Source organism: Talpa occidentalis, unplaced genomic scaffold, assembly GCF_014898055.3.
Source record: "Talpa occidentalis isolate TD23 unplaced genomic scaffold, MPIMG_talOcc4v2.1 talOcc4.4, whole genome shotgun sequence".
Lineage (NCBI taxonomy): Eukaryota > Metazoa > Chordata > Mammalia > Eulipotyphla > Talpidae > Talpa > Talpa occidentalis.
This window is the reverse complement of record NW_023604295.1, coordinates 54970458-54991656: the sequence shown is the minus strand read 5'-3', so window position 1 is coordinate 54991656 and position 21199 is coordinate 54970458. Positions and strand designations below refer to the sequence as shown.

Here is a 21199-nt window from a genome sequence, read left to right as displayed (position 1 = left end):
CATTATGGAATAAACTCATCTCATAGACTAACCTTTTAATATTTAAAAAGCCTTCCTCACTGTGTATAGCTAGCAGAAATTCATCATGAGGAAAACAAAATTTTGCTATAAGCACCTATCCAAGCTACTAAGGTGTAATGGCTCCATGAGTTCATAATTCAAAACCTAATTCCCCAGGTGACTGGGGCCTTTGGGATATAATTAGGTCCTGCGGGTGGAGTAATGAGTAAGAAGAGGTCAGAAAGCAAGCTCACTCTCACTAACACATGACGAAACAAGGAAGAGTTGACAGCAAGCCAGAGGCGGCTCTCACCAGAGGCTGACCACACTAGCATCTTGATCTTGGATTCCCAGTGTCCAAATATGCAAGGAATAAATTGATGGTGTTCATAAGCAACCTATTTATGGTATTTCTCATAGCAGACCAAGCCAGGCCAAAAAACATTATCTAATTTTTAAAGAAACTGTGCACCTAACAAGTATTACCTCTCACTTTCAACATTACACACAAACTGAGAAATTGATAGGTAACAACATAATTGGAAAGACTGTAATTGGTTAATTGTCCATCCAGTGCCCTAGTTATACGTCAGTGGATGTCATTAATAGAGGGGGAAAGGCTTGGTTTCCCTGTTCTGTGCAAGAGGGTGTGAATGAAATCACATAAAAATTAATGGTCAAACTTTACATATTTGGAAAAAGCACATTAGTTGGAAGTCAACATTTAGATTTCCCAAAAGGTCCTGATAATCTGAAAGGATGGACCTAATAAGGTGATAAAACTTAACAGGAATAAATGTATGACTTTACACTAGAGTCCAAAAGCACTCAGGGGAGAAAAAAAATTTGAGAGGTGTGGCTTAACAAGAACAAAAGAAAAAAGAATAAAATCCTTTCATTTAGAATTTTAATTGGTAATGAAGACACTGAGGGTCCATAATATGCTTACTGAGAGCTAATATATTCAGCTGCATCAGTAGAACAACTTAAAAGAGATGATGGCCTCATTTTATTCAAGGCCATTTAGGTATCACCTGGAATTTTTGTTTCTAGGTGATAAACTTTATGAAGTATTAATGTTAAAATGGTGGACCTCTTTAAGGTCATGTCAAATAAAGAATAGCAATAGTGGGCCTCCCCTGGTGGCGCAGGCGGTTGAGCGCCGCGCTGTCAAGCTGTCAGCAGCCTCTGCAGTGCTGGTTCGATCCCGGCTGGCCGGCAGTGAGGGTCCCAAATGGCGCGCGGCAGACCTCTCCTGTCTTGCCCACTGCTCCCCTCAGCAGTGTATTTCGTCAGTCTGCCTGTTCTGTTCCCCGCTCTGTCTCCCATGAATCCTATTACTCACCTGCGCATCTGGCCTGAACCCCGGTTCTTGTATAAAATAAAAAAATCTTTAAAAAAAAAATAATAGCAATAGAACATTAGTATATAAAAGACGGGACACAGAAAGCTTGTCTTCAAATATCTTGGGGGCTGTCATTTGGAAAGGCTTTAAGTCTATCTTTCATGGCCCCAAGAAGGAAGAATTAAGCAGACCTGGCTAACTACTCCTCATCCATCAGGAAATATCACTTCCTCCTGGAGGCCTTCCTTGGCCTCTAGACTGTGAGCTCCTGATCGCTGTTTTCCACAGGACTCACTCTGTCAGGCACCATCGCTATTTCTAATTGTGAAGTCAAGTTGGCCCTGCTATGTGATGAATTCTGAGAGATAGTGGACAGTGTTTAACTTGGTAGTGCTATACCTGTCTGTGCCTAGCACAGAGGAATGAATTAAAGAACACAAGAAAAATAGATCTGACTTTAATATAAAAACACAAGCTCTAATAATTGTGAAGAGAATCACAGGTTAACTGAAAGAAGTAGCAGTTTTTGTGTTTTCTCTTGGCAGGCCCTTGCTCAGGGTTAAAATGGCAGTTTATTTGTCTGGAGCAGGTGGTGCGAAGAGGGTATTAAAGCACTGAGGAAGGGGATTGGCTTAAATTATTTTGAACCTCTTTGCAAACCTGAGGCCCCATGACTTGAGTTCTGCTGGGAAAGATTATGCTTATTACATCACAGATTTCATTTTAGCACATCAGCTGTATTCTGATCCATTTTGGGAGAGTTTAGTAATAAATTGCTACATAATTGCTTCTGTTCAAACCCAAATTTCATTTGATGTTTCTCTATTTTCCTTCTCCTCCTCCTTTTCTAAAAAGCTGATGATTAATATTTCCATCTTACTGTAAGGATGCACAAAACTTCAGAAAACATGGCAGTAGTGAGGTAAAGTCAGACTCAGAGACAGGCCAATAAAAATTACTCAGAAAAATATTTCTGAGATTCTTTGCATCAACTGTGCCAAAAGTAAATGCAGATTTGATAAATGACACCAAGTCATTACCGCCCTATTTCCTTTTCTGCTGATTCCATTTTTATAAGGGCCCAATTTTCCATAGAAACAGATCAGATTTACAGCAAACACAAAGATTGCATCTTTTATTTATAAGGCAAAGAACTTCTGCCCAAATTCTTTTCATTAAAATTTTGTGTCCTGTAACAAGGCTTTCAGAGTATTGGCTGAGCCAACATAACTTTGGTTATTCCTGAGGGAATAAATAAGCAAAGACCTTGAAGGCCAATCTCAGAACAGATCTAGAGATTACTAATTCTGACCCCGATTACTTGTTTCAGTTTGATAAAGAAGTTCTGGGATGAAGTTGTGAGATGTAAACAGACACACATGCCTGTTATCCTACCTTCACTCTCTGCCTTCCTTCTAAAGAAACGTCTTTTGTGAGTGTAATCTCTAACCCAAAATGAATTCAGAGATAATAATGAAATTAGGAAATCAATGTTATTAATGAGTAATAATTAAAATACAAATATAATGCATTGATTTTTAATCTTATTAAATCCATAGAGAAGGTTCTGAAAAAATCAGGTTGATAGAACAGGGGTAGGGAAATACAGAGCGTGTGAGCAGGCTGGCAAGTGATGCCCTGCTGTTGAGGATGTTAATGCTGGGAGGGCACCCACACACAGGCAGAAGTAGCTTGGAGAGTTCCCTGACCCAGCAGGACACAGTAAGACTCTTTGAAGTTTGGGCTGGATGGCAATCATTGCTCTCACCTCCAGACCTAATACATAACTCTTTCTGAGGATTTAATTCTTTATTCTCAGGACAAGCAAGATGAGAGGATTACAGAAAGAAAAAAAAAAAAGAGAGAATGGGCAAGTTACCTAACTTTCAAATGCCTGACGTTCTACTTTTGTACTATGTCATGCTAAGATTTAAAGATCAGGGAGTAGATGCTTGATTTATATACCTTGCTCAATGTGTTCTTGTTTTCTATAGCTTTAAGTGAACTCAACCAAAAAACAAGTCATTCCCATATTTAATGTGACTCTGAACATGTCTCTGAGGGGACAAAAAAAGAAACATCTGAAAAATGTATGTATAGGCTAAGCAAAATTACAAGGATGGACTCTTCAGAGTAGTGCTGCTCAAACTATACTGAGCATATACGCCACCTGAAGATCTTGCTAACATGCAGAATTTAGTCCAGTAGGTTTGGGGTGGGGCTTGAGGTTCTGCATTTCTAAGAAGCTCACAGGTGCTGCTGATGCTACTGGCCTACTAACCACATTTTGGTTTTAGATCACAATATGAAGAGCCAGCTTTGGCAGGAAATGTGCTCTCAACTTCATCCCCACTTTTTTTTTTTTTTTCACCTGAGTTCCTGTACTCCTTCCTATTTTACTGATATGAGAAAATTTTAGACCAAACACAGTGGGTTTAAAGTAGAAAAAAATATTCTGAATTTGCAACTTCAAGTGGAGCAACAATGACATTTTAAGTTTTCTCAAGGGTAGAGAGATAATTTTTGATATGCATGAACTGCACATACTTCATGCAAATCATTGAACAAATACACAGTGGCCCATCTATTTCAATGTTTGCATAATTTAAAGGCAGTGCATTTAATTAATGCACAGCACACCATGTAATTGTTCAGGTTATCTCTGGAGAGTGAGGTGATTTGATAAGTCAAATTTTCTAGTAACTGGCTTATTTTGTTAAGTTTCCATCATATTTATTTTAGTGATTTTTTAAAATCAAGATCTTTCTGGAGTTAGCCTATATAAGACCAGCCAGATATGAAAAGCAAGGATTAACATATCTGTAATATCGGGGTCAACGATGATGATTCTATGGCAAACTATAACAGTATGCAGGAGCTACCGGGTCTACATGGGCCTGTGAGCTCCTGCACAATAGAATTTACACACGGTAGAGACTTTGAGGGTCATTAGCAAGTTTCCTACCGTTTGGAGCAAACTTTGGTCCACTTCCTCCATGGTCAAGTTGCCACTTCACACTGCTTTCGGATTGGTCTCCCCGTAACTTACAGAATTTCTACTCAAAAGCTTTATTTTTCACATAATATTCTGTGAAAGATACTGATACTGCCTCCCTTCTCATTCCTTTTATTTTTTTTAAATTGAGGTAACACTGGTTTACAACATTGTATATGATACAGAAGTATAGGATCACACCCTACAGATGTTGTTACCACACCACACCCACCACCAAGATACCCATAGTCCTCCACCATAGTCCAGTGTGCCCCCCACTTCCCTCTCTCCCTTCTCCCATCCCCTCTGGTAGCCTCAATTCTACAGTGAAATGTTAGGGTTTGTTACTGGTTTAGCTTTATCTCACTTTGTTTTGTTATTCCCTATTCCACATAGAATAAAAACTACCCTGTATCTGTCTTTTTCCTTTTGACTTTTTCACTTAGCATAACCCCCTTCAGTTCCATTCATGCTGTTGCAAATGGTAAAGAGTTTTTATCTTTTTTTTTTTTTTACAGCTAAATGAGTATTTCATTGTGCATGTATACCACATCTTCCTAATCCACTCATCTGTCTTTTGGCATTTAAGTTGTTCCCATAGCTTGGCTATTGTAAATTGTTTTTAATTCAGAAGTAATCTTTCAGGGCTTCTGTTATTGGCGCCTAAATCAGTGTAATCATTCCAACTTAAAGACATCACACAAGTTGATCCCCCTTTAAGGCATCTCTTACTATGACTAGTGGATACTCACTTAGCCCGGTGTCCTTACAGTACTGGACCAAGTACTGCCCCATGACTTTTAGGAGATGACTATACTCCTGGACATTGAGAAATTCCTGCTTATTATGGGATGGTTTCATGATCTCCAATGGTATATTAACAATTCCAACCACACCTGCGCCAAGCCTGGGGGGATAAAAACATACATAATATTTATAAAATTTAGCTAAAGAAAAAGAAAAACTAAATGTACTCTGGCCTTTTGATAGCAATTTAAAAATTATAAATTCATGTCAAAGTTTGAAAGCTATCTTATATTTTGTTATATAAATGTCTGATGATCTCAGGTGATTTTGGTCCCATAATACAGTTCACTTTAAAACATCATTACTGAATTAATATGACTCTCCAAGCCTGTCGTCTTACATGGGGAGTCAGAATGGGTGGGAGAGGAGGCCTTTTAGCATTAACACTACTATTGACACCTGTAAATAACTGACATGATCCTCTTAATGATACTGACTGGACAGTTCCCTTCTTCACCCAAACTTCTAAGGATCTCTCCTCATCTTTGCAGAGATCAGTGGGATGCTCAGTGAATTCTATTAAGGAACATAAGGGCTGGATTAACCCATAAACACATTAGTTTACTAGCCTGGTAGATAAACTCAATCTTCTCACACATTCTTTGGCATCTCATGATGTCCACAGCTGAAATATTCTGCTTATTGACATAACCTGCCTTGGGAAAGATCATGACAAAATCTATCATTTTAAGGGCCACAGCTTCTCTTGGTATGGCACACAAATCAAGCCTTCCCCTCTGATAGTCCCAGCCTAGCACCTTTTTCACCGCTTTCTTCTTCAAGCCTTTTCTATCTACACTAGTCATTCTATGACTCTAAATTGGACATCATTTCCCCCAGGAAGTCTGACATAATATCCCCCGGTTTGGTCTACCAACCTTCTGGAATACATATATCTGATGCTTGCCTCTAATACATATTCATTCATTCACTCATTGAAGCTTACAAGTGGCCCTGTTGCAGCAATTAGGAACAGAGTAATAATGAACATGAGAGACAAAGTCTACCTTCTTTTGAAAGGTGACAGGCATCAGGGGGGATTTCAAATGGTGAGAAACCGAATGAAGAAAATAAAGCAGGTGCTGTAATATGTGAAGTGGAGGCTGATGCCAGGGGCTAATTTTACTAAGTCCAGGAAGACCTTCCTATGGAGGGGACTTCAGATGCCTTAGTGACATGCTGAGACCTCAGTGATAAGATCTCAGCACAGAGGGGTCAAAGCATAGGTAATGGCAATTGCCAAAGCCTAAGACAGGGAAAGGCTTAGAGTGTCTGAGGAGTGGGAAACCTGCTGGTATAAGGGCAACAGTGAGAGGGTGGGGGTGACACAGAACCAGGAACAGGTCAGGTCACTGAAGGGCTATGCATACCAGTCCTAGCCTAAGGACTGGTTTCAAGCAAAAAAAAAAAAAAATTAATGCTTTAAAAGCTCATTCTTACTGCTTCAAGACATACACATGTATGTACCTGGCCCTTTCAAAGAGCAGTAGAGTTCTTCACTGCCTTATCTACAGAGCCAATACAGCGCTGGGCATATGATACAGTAATAAAGTACTTGCTGAATGAACAAATGAATGACTGGATAATTCCTTAATCGTGAAGAAGCAAGAAATGTGGCCCTGAGTTGATCTACTGGTCGTGGTTATCCTGTCTGACTGGACTTCTCTATGGTCCCTCTCCAGGACTCTACCTAATTCAGGAAAGCAGTAGATGGCATTTCAGACCAGGGGGAAAGCACCAGACTGTATTAATCTGGAATCCCAATTGGCTGGAAAGAGTTTAATAGTATACAGTCATATGGGTAACTGGCAAGAACTTCTATATGCTAACAGGGCTGCTTGACAAGACTATGGCTTTTTCTTTTCTAAAATTTCTTTAATATGGTTTCATTATTTTAAAATTGGTAAAATATTAAAAGGTTAACCTGAATAGATGGTGCAAGGAATGGAAAATATCAAAGTGCTCAGGAAATGCATTGAAAAAATTCCCTAAACTGTGCCTTCTTTCTCCTTAGAGCAGGCATGCAGCTCCACTGATATTACAAATTAGGCAGATTAATGCCAGCACATTGATGGGAAGGTTGAAAGGAGGATCTGACACCTGCTCTCATTATGATTAATCACTCATCTAACTCCACAAACACAATCTTATTGCAACCTCCGTCTTCCTGCCTGTGTCTCTGAAAACAAGAACATACTTACAAGGACTTCAGTTTCAACTGTGGCCCCACCTTCTCATGCATTTTGATCAAGCGATTATTACTGTAAATGAACATGCCAGCGTGGCTTCGGTTTTCTATGTTCACTCCAAAGAACAGGGAGATTGTCCTTGCTTTTTTAAGTTCTCTGGTGATATATTTGGAAAAGTTAAAAAAAAAAGTTCCCATTAAATAAAACTGCTATTAATTAAACTCCAAAAGTAATCAGCAAAGGAAGTATATATAAACTATCCAGGTAGGTTGGAACACTGAGAGGGCACACTCAGTATTTCCATATAGCTAAGTATTTTGTGTAAACATAATGACCAGTAACTGTGCCAGTCAAACAGAAGCATTCCTTGATTCAAAAACAATTAAAATTTGAAGGGCCTCCCCGGTGGTGCAGCGGTTGAGCGCTGGGTTGCGAGGCTGCCCGTGGCCTCTGCGGCGCCCGTTCGATCCCCGGCTGCTCCCCAGCCACCGGAGGAGGGTCCCACATGGCGCGCAGACCTCTCCTGCCGCCTGCTGCTCCCCTCAGCAGTGTACTTCGGTCCTTCTGCCTGCTCTGCTCCCTGCTCTGGCTCTGGTGAATTCTCTCACCCTCCCACATTTCTGACTGTACCCAGTGCTTGTATAAACAAAAAACAAACAAATAAATAAAATAAAAAAAAGCCTCTATTTAAAAAAAAATAAATAAATAAAAAATAAAATTTGAAGAAGTAGAAAATGCCAGACTCTATGCTGCTATTACTATATTTTGTGTGACTTTTCTATCAAAAGTATAAAAATAAAAACCTAAACAGTAAATATGATTAAAAAATCATAACAACAGATGGTTGCTTGCAGTTTTAAAAAGTTGCTGGATACAAGAACCAGTAAAACTAGACCTGACTTCAAGGGCAAGATTATCCTTGTACTAATAGCCATGTGACTGTGGACAAGTCATGAGAATAATTGCTACTTGGCCATTCAGGATGCCATGAGGACTAAAAGAGACAATGTTAAATATAATCCTGGAAATGATTAGCTGCTTAGCCAATGTTATTTTCCTTACCTGAGCAAGACTGGGCCAAATATAGCTCTCCCTTGCCACACACCTTATAGTTCCCCTCATTCCACAAAACAACTTTTTCTTATCAAACTCGTGATCATGTGCTTTTATAACTGGCATTATTAAATTATTTAATTATATCTATCATTAAAAGACAATGATACAGTTCCATCAGTTCTTCTCTGAGGATATAAAGAGTACATTAGACTTTCTGAGTAAGTTACTGACATGAGTTAGCATATATTGATTAAATTCATGTGTCTATAGATGAAATATATATAGATTAAATTCAAAAACATCTACTCAATCATTTAATCACAACTTTTGAGCAACAAACATCATTAACTTATAAGGGAACCAAAACAGGATGTGACAGGACATGACATAATCTGTGATATTAAATGGATACTAATGGTATAAAAATAATTTTTTTGATCATTTTGCTATAAAAACAAGTTCATACCAGCTGGCATTATTATTAAAACACAAGTTGTTCATATTTCAAGCAAGCATCAGTCAACTTTTTCTTTTTGAAAAACTTTAAAAAGACATTTTCAATTAAGACTTCAATTGAGTATTTTGATGTGCAACATTTCAAATTTAAATTTTGTGGAAAGGGCCTCCCTGGTGGTACAGGAGTTAATGTCTCAGCGCTACCAAGCTATTGACAGCCACTGCAACATGAGTTCGATTCCCGGCCAGGGAGCTGACCCACATGGCATAGCAGACCTCTCTTATGTCGCTGGCTGCTCCCCTCAGCAGTGTCTTTCACTAGATCTGCCTGTTCCGCTCCCCATTATGTCTCTGGTGAATCCTCTTTTTTTTTTATAGAGGCATGTTTTTATTTATTTATTTGTTTGTTTGTTTGCTTGTTTATACATGCACTGGGTACAGTCAGAAGCGCGGGAGGGCGAGAGAATTCACCAGAGCCAGAGCGGGGAGCAGAGCAGGCAGAAGGACCGAAGTACACTGCTGAGGGGAGCAGCGGGAGGCAGGAGAGGTCTGCGCGCCATGTGGGACCCTCCTCCAGTGGCCGGGGAGCAGCCGGGGATCGAACCGGCACCGCAGAGGCCGCGGGCAGCCTCGCAACCCAGCGCTCAACCGCTGCGCCACCGGGGAGGCCCTCTGGTGAATCCTCTTGTTCCACGCACCTCTGGCCTATACCCCAGTTCTTATATGAATAAATAAATAAAATAAATCTTTTAAAAAAATAAATGTTGTGGAAAATGTTAGTTAGATAGTACTTCATGGCTCACAATAAATAATGCCCAAACTAGTAATACTTCCCTAAAAATTTGCTTCTAAAGTCATGGCAGTTTTCAAAGCCTGATCTTACACAGGAAGCAGTGATGATTTTCAGTTTAACTTGTTTTACACCTGTGTTGTAGAGCAGTCAACCTTACAAATGTAAATAATGGTAATATGATATAAGCTTGCTGTTTTTATTTTAACTACATAAAAAAGGTACATTTTCTTGAAACATTTTCTATTTTAAATTGTAAGCAGTATTATAAGAGAAAAGAAATTATAACCAGACCTCAGAGTTTAAATGGCAAAGGACATAAGGAAAATGATGTTGCCAGCTGATTCTGTGGGGAGTTCACACCATCAAGATCAATCAGACTCTGAACTAATTTATTACTCTTTATTCAGAGGTTTTAAACATGCAATATATATTTTATGAATATTTAACACTGGTTATGTTGGTTGGGGGATTTTGACCATACTGTGCATAATAAAAGATGTCAACAGCTAAGAAAGAGAAATTGTCAGTTACCACCAAATCTGCCTTCTCAGAAATCAGAAGCTGTTTGAACATATGGCAGAGGATTCTAGCAAACAGATTATCTTAGGTCTTACCTCTGCTTTTCTCTGAGAAGCTTACGTTTTGCTTCTACATCTTCCAAAGCTTTCTGTAATATATCCTAGAGAAACATGTTTAGTTGGGAGAGAACATAATGACATTAAATTAACAAAACTGGAGCATATATTTATTATCTTATTATCTAAATGTTTCACAAGGATAACAGTGATAGATCACACTGCCTGTATATTTCTATCACAGCAGATACTCAATAAATATCTGTAAATAAGTTCCATGTTCCAAATATGTAGCTAAGAAGATAAACTAAATTCTAGGCCACCATCCATTTTTGCAAATATTCTGATATCCACTTGGCCTTTTAGAAAAAGAGGCAATGCTCCCTCCCTGTAATGATAACAATGGATTTCACGCAAACATGTGAAAGCTTGGGAAAGTCATTCACTGTACTTATACTGGTTTTTGTCTGTAAGCACAAAAAATACTGATTCACACAATCATTAAGCTTCATTCAGGAGAAAAAAAAGTAATTAAAAACCTTTGTCAGCAGCCAAAGAAAATGTCTCCTTTATGTCAAGTTTCGGATACCCCTAACTTACACTCCCTGAAATTTTCCTTTCTAATATGTCCTGATCCTTTGGCTTTCTCCCTTTGAGAGAGTCTCCATATCAGTGCTGTCTTTTTTATCTTCAATTTTAATTTGATATATTGGTTCATTCTCTACCCCATCTCTCCATTCCTAGTATGATCAACTAACCAGATCAAAAATATATATATATGTGCATTATTTAAAAATAAGAAAAAATTCAAAGCATTTCCTCCACTGAATGTGTGAGATGGGAATCTTATTTGATACGGTATACCACTGATTAAATACTATTTTCATGGATATTTAAGCAAAAGAAAGTGGCAAAATGGCTGGTAAGTATTTCACTTCAAATTCAACCATTCAACTGCCTAGAGGAATTTAAGAGGTCAGAAGCTGAGGTCATTCTGTTTGCTCTCTACCCTGCCTTAAAGAAACTCACATGCATCACAGCAACAAAGCAAGCTGGTCATAGACTTCCTCACCCTTCCAGCCAAAGAACTCAGAGCACAGAGCAAGGACAGTGAGAGCCAATGGGCAAAGTTAAGAAGAAAGCAAGGTCCTGACCCATTAGAAAAAGTCTTTTTCTCTTGTCTCTCAAATACATAAAACTAAGGAAACAAAATATAAAAAAAACTACATGTAATCAATAATAATAAGACAGCTCTACCTTTAACTTTAAAAAAAAAAAAGGAAAGAAAAATGTAAAAAAAAATTAGGAAAGCCATGGATAGCTCAGGGGCATTAGCCTGTGCTACTCTTTGGCTTCATTCCCTATTTATGACTGTTAGATATGAGAGTTCTTTACCAGAAGTAGTCTTGGTCTTTGAACATTTAACGGCAAATCACAGATATGATTCATATGTTAAATCTATAGAAGATGAAGGAACTATGTAATGAAAAATTTTTTCTCCATATACCTATTTATTCTTTCGCATACAACAAATAAATGTTGCTGAAGCATCCACCACGGTAGAAAGCTTTGTACCATATTTTTCGAAAAAGTCAGCAAACTTTTAATGCATGTACATAGCAATATTCTCTTTTTCTTAGTAGACACACATTATAATTAATAATAATAGTTCTTTATGACCTATCTTACTTATGGGCATAGAACAAGGATTACGAGGAATGTTTATGAACTATGTGGAGCTACCATAAGAAAAGAGCTTTGTAAGCTGGAAGCATTGTTATTAATATTCCTAATTATAGTACATAACTCCTAGCACTAGAAAGAAGGATTACTTATTAGTGTTCTCCTTGTGCTCCCCATTTATTTGAGTCCATAGGGAGCTGTAATTTGAAAAGATACTTTCAAGGAGACTTGATAGACTAGTTTAGTCTGCCAGCTTTTCATTATTTTCTCCTTTTCTCATAATACTTTTCATTTTAAAGAAATGAATTGTGATGCACTTCCCCACTGTTTCTATTTCACCCCATGTTCTATTTTATCTTTGCTTTCGATCTTAGCTTTGCCCAACTTACTGAGTTTCCTCTCCATTCTCTGCACTCATCTAACTTACCTGCACTAAAATCAACTTAGTCTTCCAAGGATGTCTGTTTTTAAAAGGAAGTAATAAGAACCACCACATATAGGAAGAAACAAATGAGACCATTTGCTATTTAAGAAGACTCTTTTATATGTCATACCTTGGGAGAAGAAGATAAAGAAGTTCTGTCTGGCTGGTTTACTTTGATTTGTGTTTCTTTCAATACAAATTCAGCTAGAAGTAGGAGCAAGATAATTGTAATACAATGAGATTCTTTCAAGCATTTTAAAGTGAATATTCATTCTATGTATATAAAGACATGACCAGTGAGAATGACTTACAGATCATAATCACAATAAATCCCATATTCCCTGCATAGTTCCTAGACCTGCATTCCAGGCCTAGGTAGCTATATTGGCCATGACTATTTACAGGGCATAAATATATACACACAATTTCCAGAGTAAAGAGTGAATATATGGCTAGCCAAAAACTCTCCAAACTTAGGAAATATGAATACACTTAATTCTCAGTCCTGGATCACTAGGAAAAGATGGTTTTGTCCTTGCTTTGAGAGGAGTGGATGAGAACAACAATCTTAAAGTAGATGCAAGACTAGTCTCTAAAATATTCTAAGTCAATGTCATAACCACCAAGATTTCTAACATAGATCAATCTAGTTTCAAGTGTTCTTAATGATATATAATAAATAACATCATAATTAAAGTCAGAGATGGAAGAATATGTTATGAAGCTTCTTAAAAGTAGAAAGGACATTTGTTTATTTATAGCCATTCCTATAATGCCGAGAGCTGGATATATCTCAGAATAAGTACTCAATTAATTTTCCTGAATAAATGAATAGTAATGATGTAGGCCATAGGCAATTACATACCAATCTTTACTGCTTCTTCTGCCTTTTTAACTTCATTTTTAAATGCTCCTTTGAAAGAAGATGTGACATAAAGATACTTTCTGAAAAGAAAACATAAAGCATAACATAATAGGTCAGGTTCTCAAAACACAAGAATTTTCTTTAGGTAGACTACATGCACCAGAGATACATAATTACTCAGAAAGAATCATTGAGTAAGTTCCATCTAGCTGGTAATTCAGCAAACTTTATACCTAAGAAGAAATATTTTTAATACCTGGAAATTTAGTTTTTGTGAGGAATTTCAGGAGAGAGATAAGAAAAATTTCTGCCCACACAAATGTTCACTTATACATATAAAATAGGATAATTTTGTTAAAAAGAAAAATTTCAATGCAACTGTTCCATTATCAAAGTATCTGCTTAACATAAATAGCCCTCTTATCCAGATCATCGACACTAGATTAACTGCTTCTCCCAGTCCCCAAACAATTATCTCTAACTGAAATGCTCAGAAACAATTGCTGATAAATCATTCTAAACTACTAAAGTACATTTTCTACTTTATTCCTCAAGAAGCCTGTTTAAAAGGTTCATTACTTGAGTGAGAGCAAAGATGTTCTAGAACATTCTAGAAAAAAGGGAAAAGGGTGAATGTGGAGTGTGTGTAGGTATTTAATGAAATCTATGCTAATATGTACACACACACACACATATAAAACCTCATAGTGACACACAACCTCAACAAGAGGAAAATATAGATGAGAAAATCTTTGTGTAAGAGTTTTTCTGAATGCAGTTGTAAGCATGTGTATTTGTTCTAGATAATTCCTGGAACCCAAAATTTTAAGTGTTGGTTTAAATCGTCACGGAAAAGAAAACCCCAGCACATTACCAGTTTGAGGAGGCTTAAGGCTCTGTATATTTCATTCTAAAACTTTTACCTCAAATCCCCACAGACACAGGAATTCACCATTCTCTCCTATCTTCAACGCTCAGGAAGTTGTCAAATTGTCTCAAGACACATAAAAAGAGGCATTTGCTCAGGCAAAGGGGAGAGCCTACACCTATATAACTAGATTAGTCTCTCCCAGGAATAGGTAAACACAACCCATGGGTCAAACTGGGCAATGGCCTGTTTTGGTGTAGCCTGGGACTTAAGAAAGATTTTTTAAATTTTAAAGGATTTATTAGGAAATAAATAAAAGGAAAAATAAGTATGTCAAAGAGACTGAATGTGCTCGAATATCAGGCCCTTAACACAAATGGATTGCTGACCTCTGAAATCTATGCTAATAGCAATGACTTTTCAATGACAGCCTGATGGAGAATGGCCTTTGTATTTGTGACTTTCAAGCAGTGTAAACAGTAATGCATATTCTGCACTATACACACAGGTCACACAAAACTGAAATGTTTGTTAACTGCTATCTGTTTATAGTTTGTTTAAGACTCTCTTCCATTATCTTAACAGAAGCAATACAGATATACTCAAGACAGACGACTTCAGGGTATCAGTTGGACTGCCTGAGCCCATCTGCCTCAGTTAAAGGCCTAAGTGTGCCCTTCAAAGTGGTGGAGACTAACAGTGGAGGACTGGGCAAATGACCTCATTTTCTCTAATTCCATTTCCATATCTGCAAATGATGATGGTAACAATGGTATCTACAGGGTTTAATGTTCATTTTCAGATAAGGTTAAACAGTTAACCACCAAAAAGGAATATGTATAAAATGTAAGTTGAAACAATTCTGTTCGTCTCCTAGATTTTCTCCTACAATGAACATTATCGAGTTAGGACATAACCTAGATATACATTTACAGAGCAGCAAAACCTAAGTCTTCAAGTAGAAACTTATTGATCACTGTAATTCCATTATACCAGAATTATCATTGGTTTTTATAATCAAATAATTAATTTAAAATATTCTTTTAAAATCTTTTTAGAAAATCAAAGTGAAATCAAGGACAAATTTTTGAACAGTATGGTAAGCTCTCAAAGATGATCTAATTATACTATTCAAGCATTCTTATCCACTATGTGTTCGTAGTGTTGAAGAGTAAAGGTAGCACAAAAGTGCCACTTTTGCATTAGGTGCTTAATTTTAACAACAAAAAAACAAAAAGTATGCTCTCTTCCTTTTCCGCATCATTGAGATAACCTGGTCCCAGATCATCTGCCCATCCCAGATGATCTTCATACTGGTTTACAACATGAATTTTACAATTGTTCGTAGCAAACAAAGCAAGCTAACCAAGAGATACATACATGTTAGTAAACTGAGTGTAATGATTTTGCTGATTTTCTTAATGGAATTAATTTTCAGCCAAATCTCTATCCCAAATCAGTAGCTTCATTGGCCATACAATCTGTTTTTCCCCACTAGTGGACCTTTTGAGTCAGGATAATACAAGCTCTGGAGGACATGGAAAGAATCCATCAAACTCTGTTTCTCAGTCCTCGCAACTGAAAGAACTGCAGTCCCTCTTGGACTGGGCCTCTAATTCTTCAGGATAAAATCTTTTCTATACCCATCTCCCAAATTTTGCATTTGCTTTGTCTCTATCTACAAATCTATGCTTCTGCTTCTACCTCCGTATTGTTTCTAAAGTATTATTAGTTATTAGTCTATCTAGGTGGTGGGATGTGAGGGAGCAGGGCACATCCCTTAAGATGAAAAGACTCTCCAAAACAGTATCAGAATAGTATCAACACAGAATACCAAAAACTCAAGTCCCTGAATAACTTTAAAAGGATCATGCTGCTCCGATAAGATCATGCTGCTCCAATTTCATGTAATTTGTGCTCCTCTCATTGCTACGGGTCTCTGATAAAACAGAGTTAATGAAAAATGGGGATCACCCAAGAGGCACTTTGGCTCTGTCTCCCTCAAACAGCTTTCCAAAATGACCATTTTATGTCCTTCTTTAGTACTGATCTGCAGCAATCCAATCCCTGTATGAGTTATTTCTCTACTAAAGTTAAAGAATTCAAAGCAGGGCCTCCCCGGTGGCGCAGCGGTTGAGCGCTGGGTTGCGAAACTGCGCGCGGCCTCTGCGGCGCTGGTTCGATCCCCGGCTGCTCCCAGGCCACCGAAGGAGGGTCCCACATGGCGTGCAGACCTCTCCTGCCGCCCGCTGCTCCCCTCAGCAGTGTACTTCAGTCCTTCTGCCTGTTCTGCTCCCCGCTCTGGCTCTGGTGAATTCTCTCACCCTCCCGCGCTTCTGACTGTACCCAGTGCATGTATAAACAAAACAAACAAACCAGCAAACAAATAAATAAAAAAAGCATGCCTCTATTTAAAAAAAAAAAAAAAAAGAATTCAAAGTAAAAAAAAAAACAGTAATATATGTTTCTTATGATCAAGTAGTATAGCCATATACTACTTTGTAGTATATAAACAATATTTAAGACCCGAAAATTATAGACATTAAATTTTTGCATTAAATGAGACCTTAAAAATCACCTAGCTGAAATTATTCCCAAAGTAATAATCCCTTATATAGTCTAGACTCTTCCAGGAACAAATCTGTCCTCGTCTTGTGTGGGAGTGCCTTCCACTGCTAAAAAGCATGAACTTCATTAATCTCAGACACACTCATGAATTTGATGGTGGAAAATCTGCTCTCAGAGCCACAAGTACTGGGTATACCCAGCAAAGACAGAGCAATAGAGCTGATGTATGTCCTGAACAACACTGGGCTGTTTGTTGTTTTAATTCTTCAGAACATGCCAGTCATAGAAACACTGAGTTGAAGGTGACAGCAGCTGGGATGCTTCTTGCAACTTGACTTCTCTGAATATCCTTAGACCAAACACCAATAGAGAAAGGTAATCAGTAGGTCACTTTCTTGCAAAAATAACATAACACTCTCAGGTTGTATTAACTCTATTATCTATCTTCTACTTCTATCCAAGATACAGCCTCTGAAATTTTTCACCTTGCTCCTAAATCTTCTCCTGGAGTGATCATCAATTCCATCAAAGACCCCCTACCATACAGCTAATTTCTATGAGCTAGCAAGTCTGTCTCCCTCCTAAGGTATCCCCATCTGAATATTAGCATCCTGACATGGTGTGAGTAGCATATGGTTTACTGGTACCAACACCATCTTATTCTGCCCACTAAGCTCCACAAATATTTATAGCAACTGTCACACTATCAATTATACTAAGCTTTAGTTAATGAAAACAATTTTTTCATCTACCACTGTCAAGTCTACAATACATCTTTTTAATCAAAATGCAGGACTGTCCTTGAAGTACATTATACTTAACTTTTAGACTTAACTTTTTCACATATTTTTCTGTTCTGCCTGATAAAAGATATTCCTACAAGTTCAGGGTCAACTATGATTTCAATAAGTATTCATGTTTGGTTTTTTAATTCAAAGTTACTGATAAAAGGAAGGAAAGAAATAATATGATAGCAAAAATTACTCTCTAGTCCTCTTCTGAATTTGTTAGAAAATGGGTAAAACAGATAAAGCATATGTCCACCCACATGATCAAATGACCTTTTTTTAATTTGCTATAAAAATATAGAAAAACAACTGACCTGAAGCATAGTTATACATTCTTATAAATTCTTATAAATAATACTTAAGAGAATTTCTACAAGTTTTTTGGAGCTTGGGTAGCCAAGTGGATAGAGTACAAATCACAGAGTATTTAATACCCTTTTAATGCCTCAATATTTGATTGGGGTCAGAATGGGGGGATTGCAATTGTATGGGGAATATAAAAATAAAATTTATTAATTAAAAAAAAAAAACAATAAGAAAAATACAAATTAAAAAAAAAAAATATTTGTCGAATAGGGTCATTCCCAGCACTTACTGTGTTGCTACAACCATTAGAGCTATTGTGCTCTTCAGGAAAGGACTTACCGTAGTAGGGCTGAGATAACATGATGGGAATGCCACATAATTCTTTTTTTTTAATTAATTAATTAATTAATTTATACAAGCACTGGGTACAGTCGGAAGCGCGAGAGGGTGAGAGAATTCACCAGAGCTAGAGCGGGGAGCAGAACAGGCAGACTGATGAAATACACTGTTGAGGGGAAGAGCGGGCACAGCAGGAGAGGTCTGTGGGCCATGTGGGACCCTCGCTGGCGGCTGGGGATTGAACCGGTGCTGCAGAGGCTGCGGGCAGCTTTGCAGCCCAGCACTCAACTGCCGCTCTACCAGGGAGGTCCACCACATAATTCTTATACACAACTTTTGCTACCAGAGAATCGATGCGGGAAATGATATGCAAGTACATAGGGTGAATGGAAAGAGAGGGAGATGAAAAAATAAATCTGTCCACACAGCAGATATCAAATATAAAATTTAATAAATTGAGAGCCATATAATGAAATCTGGGGAGGATTCAAGCCTCCTTAAATAGTTGTTAAGGAACAAAACATATATTTACAGTATACCTACTTCCTGGTAATATATACATAAGAATATCACTTGGAAAGGTGAAATAAAAAATACACTAGAATGGGAAAGTCATTAATCAATGTAAGTAATTTAGAAAGACAAAATGCAATTTATTATAATTACCTCAGAAAATAAAGACTACACTACATTTTTCTATGTGCTTAAACCACTTTTGTAACCAAACTCATTAAGAGGAATAATTTAATTTGAAAAAATCAGCTACAATGATTGCTCCAGAAGATCCCTGGTACTTCCCAGAAGAAAGAGACTGATTAAAAGGAAGCATCATTTTTTTTATTAGGGAATGAATAGACAGATTTATAGAGAAAATCAAGGCTTGGTATACTTTATTTTTCCAAATATGATCTCTAAAGTAAAGCTTTTGAGAAATCCACTGGCATGTGATCAAGACACATAATAATTTAATTGATATTTAATTAATATTGGTAAGAATTAATCCATTAGTTAATTAGACTCCAGGACAGCAACTGCTTCTTTCATAAAAGTAAGACATGGCCAATGGAAGCCTAAGATAGGCAGTGTGGAATAGGGAAAGGTGCATGGAATTTGAACTGGTAAAGAATTTGGAGCCAGAAGATTTGAGTTCTTGCATAGTTGTGACATTTCCTTATCTCTAAATGGTAACAATAAAACATAACCCATAGGGTCACTGCAAAAATCAAACAAAGTAATGCATGTAAAAAGGCATATGTGTGTATCTGTCTCTGTGTGTATACAAATACACACAAGTAGACAGAGTACAAATGACATGTAAATATACACACACAGAGTATAGCATTAAATCTCCCATGAGATATTAGGCAACTCAAACTAGAACTGTTCTTACCATTTTTTAATGCTTTGGACCTAACCCAACCTCAGACTCAGAAGATTTTGATACATAGTGAATAAGTGACCACTTAGATATCATACACACACATTAAAAAATGACTGTTCTGATTGCATGCATAATTGGGTAAGATTTATAATATGCAAATAAGTTGTTTAATTATGCAAAACATATAAAAGGTAAGTAAAAATAAACCAGGTATTTATGAATGTTTGTTCAATATATAAAATATGCACACACGTACATGAGTGTGACTTCATATTCATATATTTTGCATTAACATGAGATATAAGTGAATTAAGATCTTTCAGGGGAATCTATCATAATCAAAGTACCTAAGATTCATTAACAAACTCCTAATTGGGGTGGCTAACTTAGTGTTTATTGCAATGTGTTGCTATTTGTGGTCAAATATTTGTTACATGTGACTGATAATTTTGGGGGAGAGAAGCACATTGGTTTTAGAAATAAAAACTGTTTTTATTTATAAAGTTGAAGTAAGGTGAGTTACCTGGGGCTGTAGAGGGAGTAACACAGGTGCTTTGTCTGAACTCTTTTGGCCTGAATGAATATTCTCATCCAGGGCTCAAAATACAGAACAGATGTGTAGGCTCTAAAAGACCACCTCTCTGGAAAACTAGAAAAGAAAAAATCCAAGTTCACACTGTAGATGATGTAATAATGCAGGATATGGTGCTACATGCAGCTTCAAGAACTTTTCTTTTAAATCTTAGTGACATAAACACCAGTAAAACTTACAACACATTTCATAAAGCAGGTCCTCTAAATACAAGGTCCTACATGAATGACCTATACTTTATTTTTTACTATTTTATATGTTTTTATATCATTCTTCATTTTTGCACAATATATGCTTTCTTGTCTCGGGTATAGTCCCCATGAGATTCCCACCACCAATTCACCCATGTACCATCACCATAATCCCTTGTGCTCTTTCCACCCCTGTTTTGATCCTACTCCCCTCTCCCCTCCAGTAGAATGCCTCTGGTTTACAGTTACCTGCTGATTTTGATTTATACTTTATTATAATTACTCTTTTTTCCCTGATCCCTTATTTGGATCCTCTACATTCCTCCTATAAGTGAAACCATCCAATATTTTTCTTTTTCTTTCTTGCTTATTTCATTAAGCATGATCCTTTCCAGTTCCATCCATGTTTCTGCAAATGGCATGAGTTTATCTTTTTTGATTGTTGAGTAATATTCCATTGAGTATATATACCACACCTTTTTTTTAAAGATTTGTTTATTTATGCATACAAGAGCTGGGGTACAGGCCAGAGATGCAGGGGTTGAGAGGATCTACCAGAGACAGGGTGGGGAACAGAACAGGCAGACCGACCAAAATATACTGCTGAGGGTAGCAGCAGGCGAGAAAGGAGAGGTCTGCCTTGCCATATGGGTTTCTCCCTGGCTGGCCGGGGATAGAACTCGTGCTGCAGAGGCTGTGGATTGCTTCATAGTGCAGTGCTTAACCCCTTGCTCCACCAGGGAGGCCCATGTACCATATTTTCTTGATCCAGTCATCTATTCTGGGGCATTTGGGTTGTTTCCACAGCTTACCTATTGTAAACAGTGCTGCAATAAACATGGGTGAAGGTATCATTTTGAATTAATGTTTTTGTATCCTTTGGGTAGATACCTGGGAGTGGAATCGCTGGATCACATGGAAGCTCCATTGTTAGCAGTTTGAGGAATCTCCACATAGCTTTCCATAGAGGTTGGACCA

General features: G+C 37.5%; 1 protein-coding gene across 2 annotated transcripts in view; it reads right to left on the bottom strand.

The window, feature by feature from the left end:
* Positions 1-21199, bottom strand: part of MORC1 (MORC family CW-type zinc finger 1) — a 133021-nt gene that overhangs the window by 73933 nt on the left and 37889 nt on the right. For both annotated transcript variants that reach the window (XM_054700621.1, XM_037525593.2), the window contains exons 9-14: positions 19962-20087; positions 13189-13268; positions 12454-12527; positions 10256-10320; positions 7349-7492; positions 5093-5247 (exon numbers count right to left, since the gene is read on the bottom strand). In XM_054700621.1, coding sequence (XP_054556596.1) covers positions 5093-5247; positions 7349-7492; positions 10256-10320; positions 12454-12527; positions 13189-13268; positions 19962-20087 — 644 coding nt within the window. The remainder of the gene's footprint in view (positions 1-5092; positions 5248-7348; positions 7493-10255; positions 10321-12453; positions 12528-13188; positions 13269-19961; positions 20088-21199) is intronic.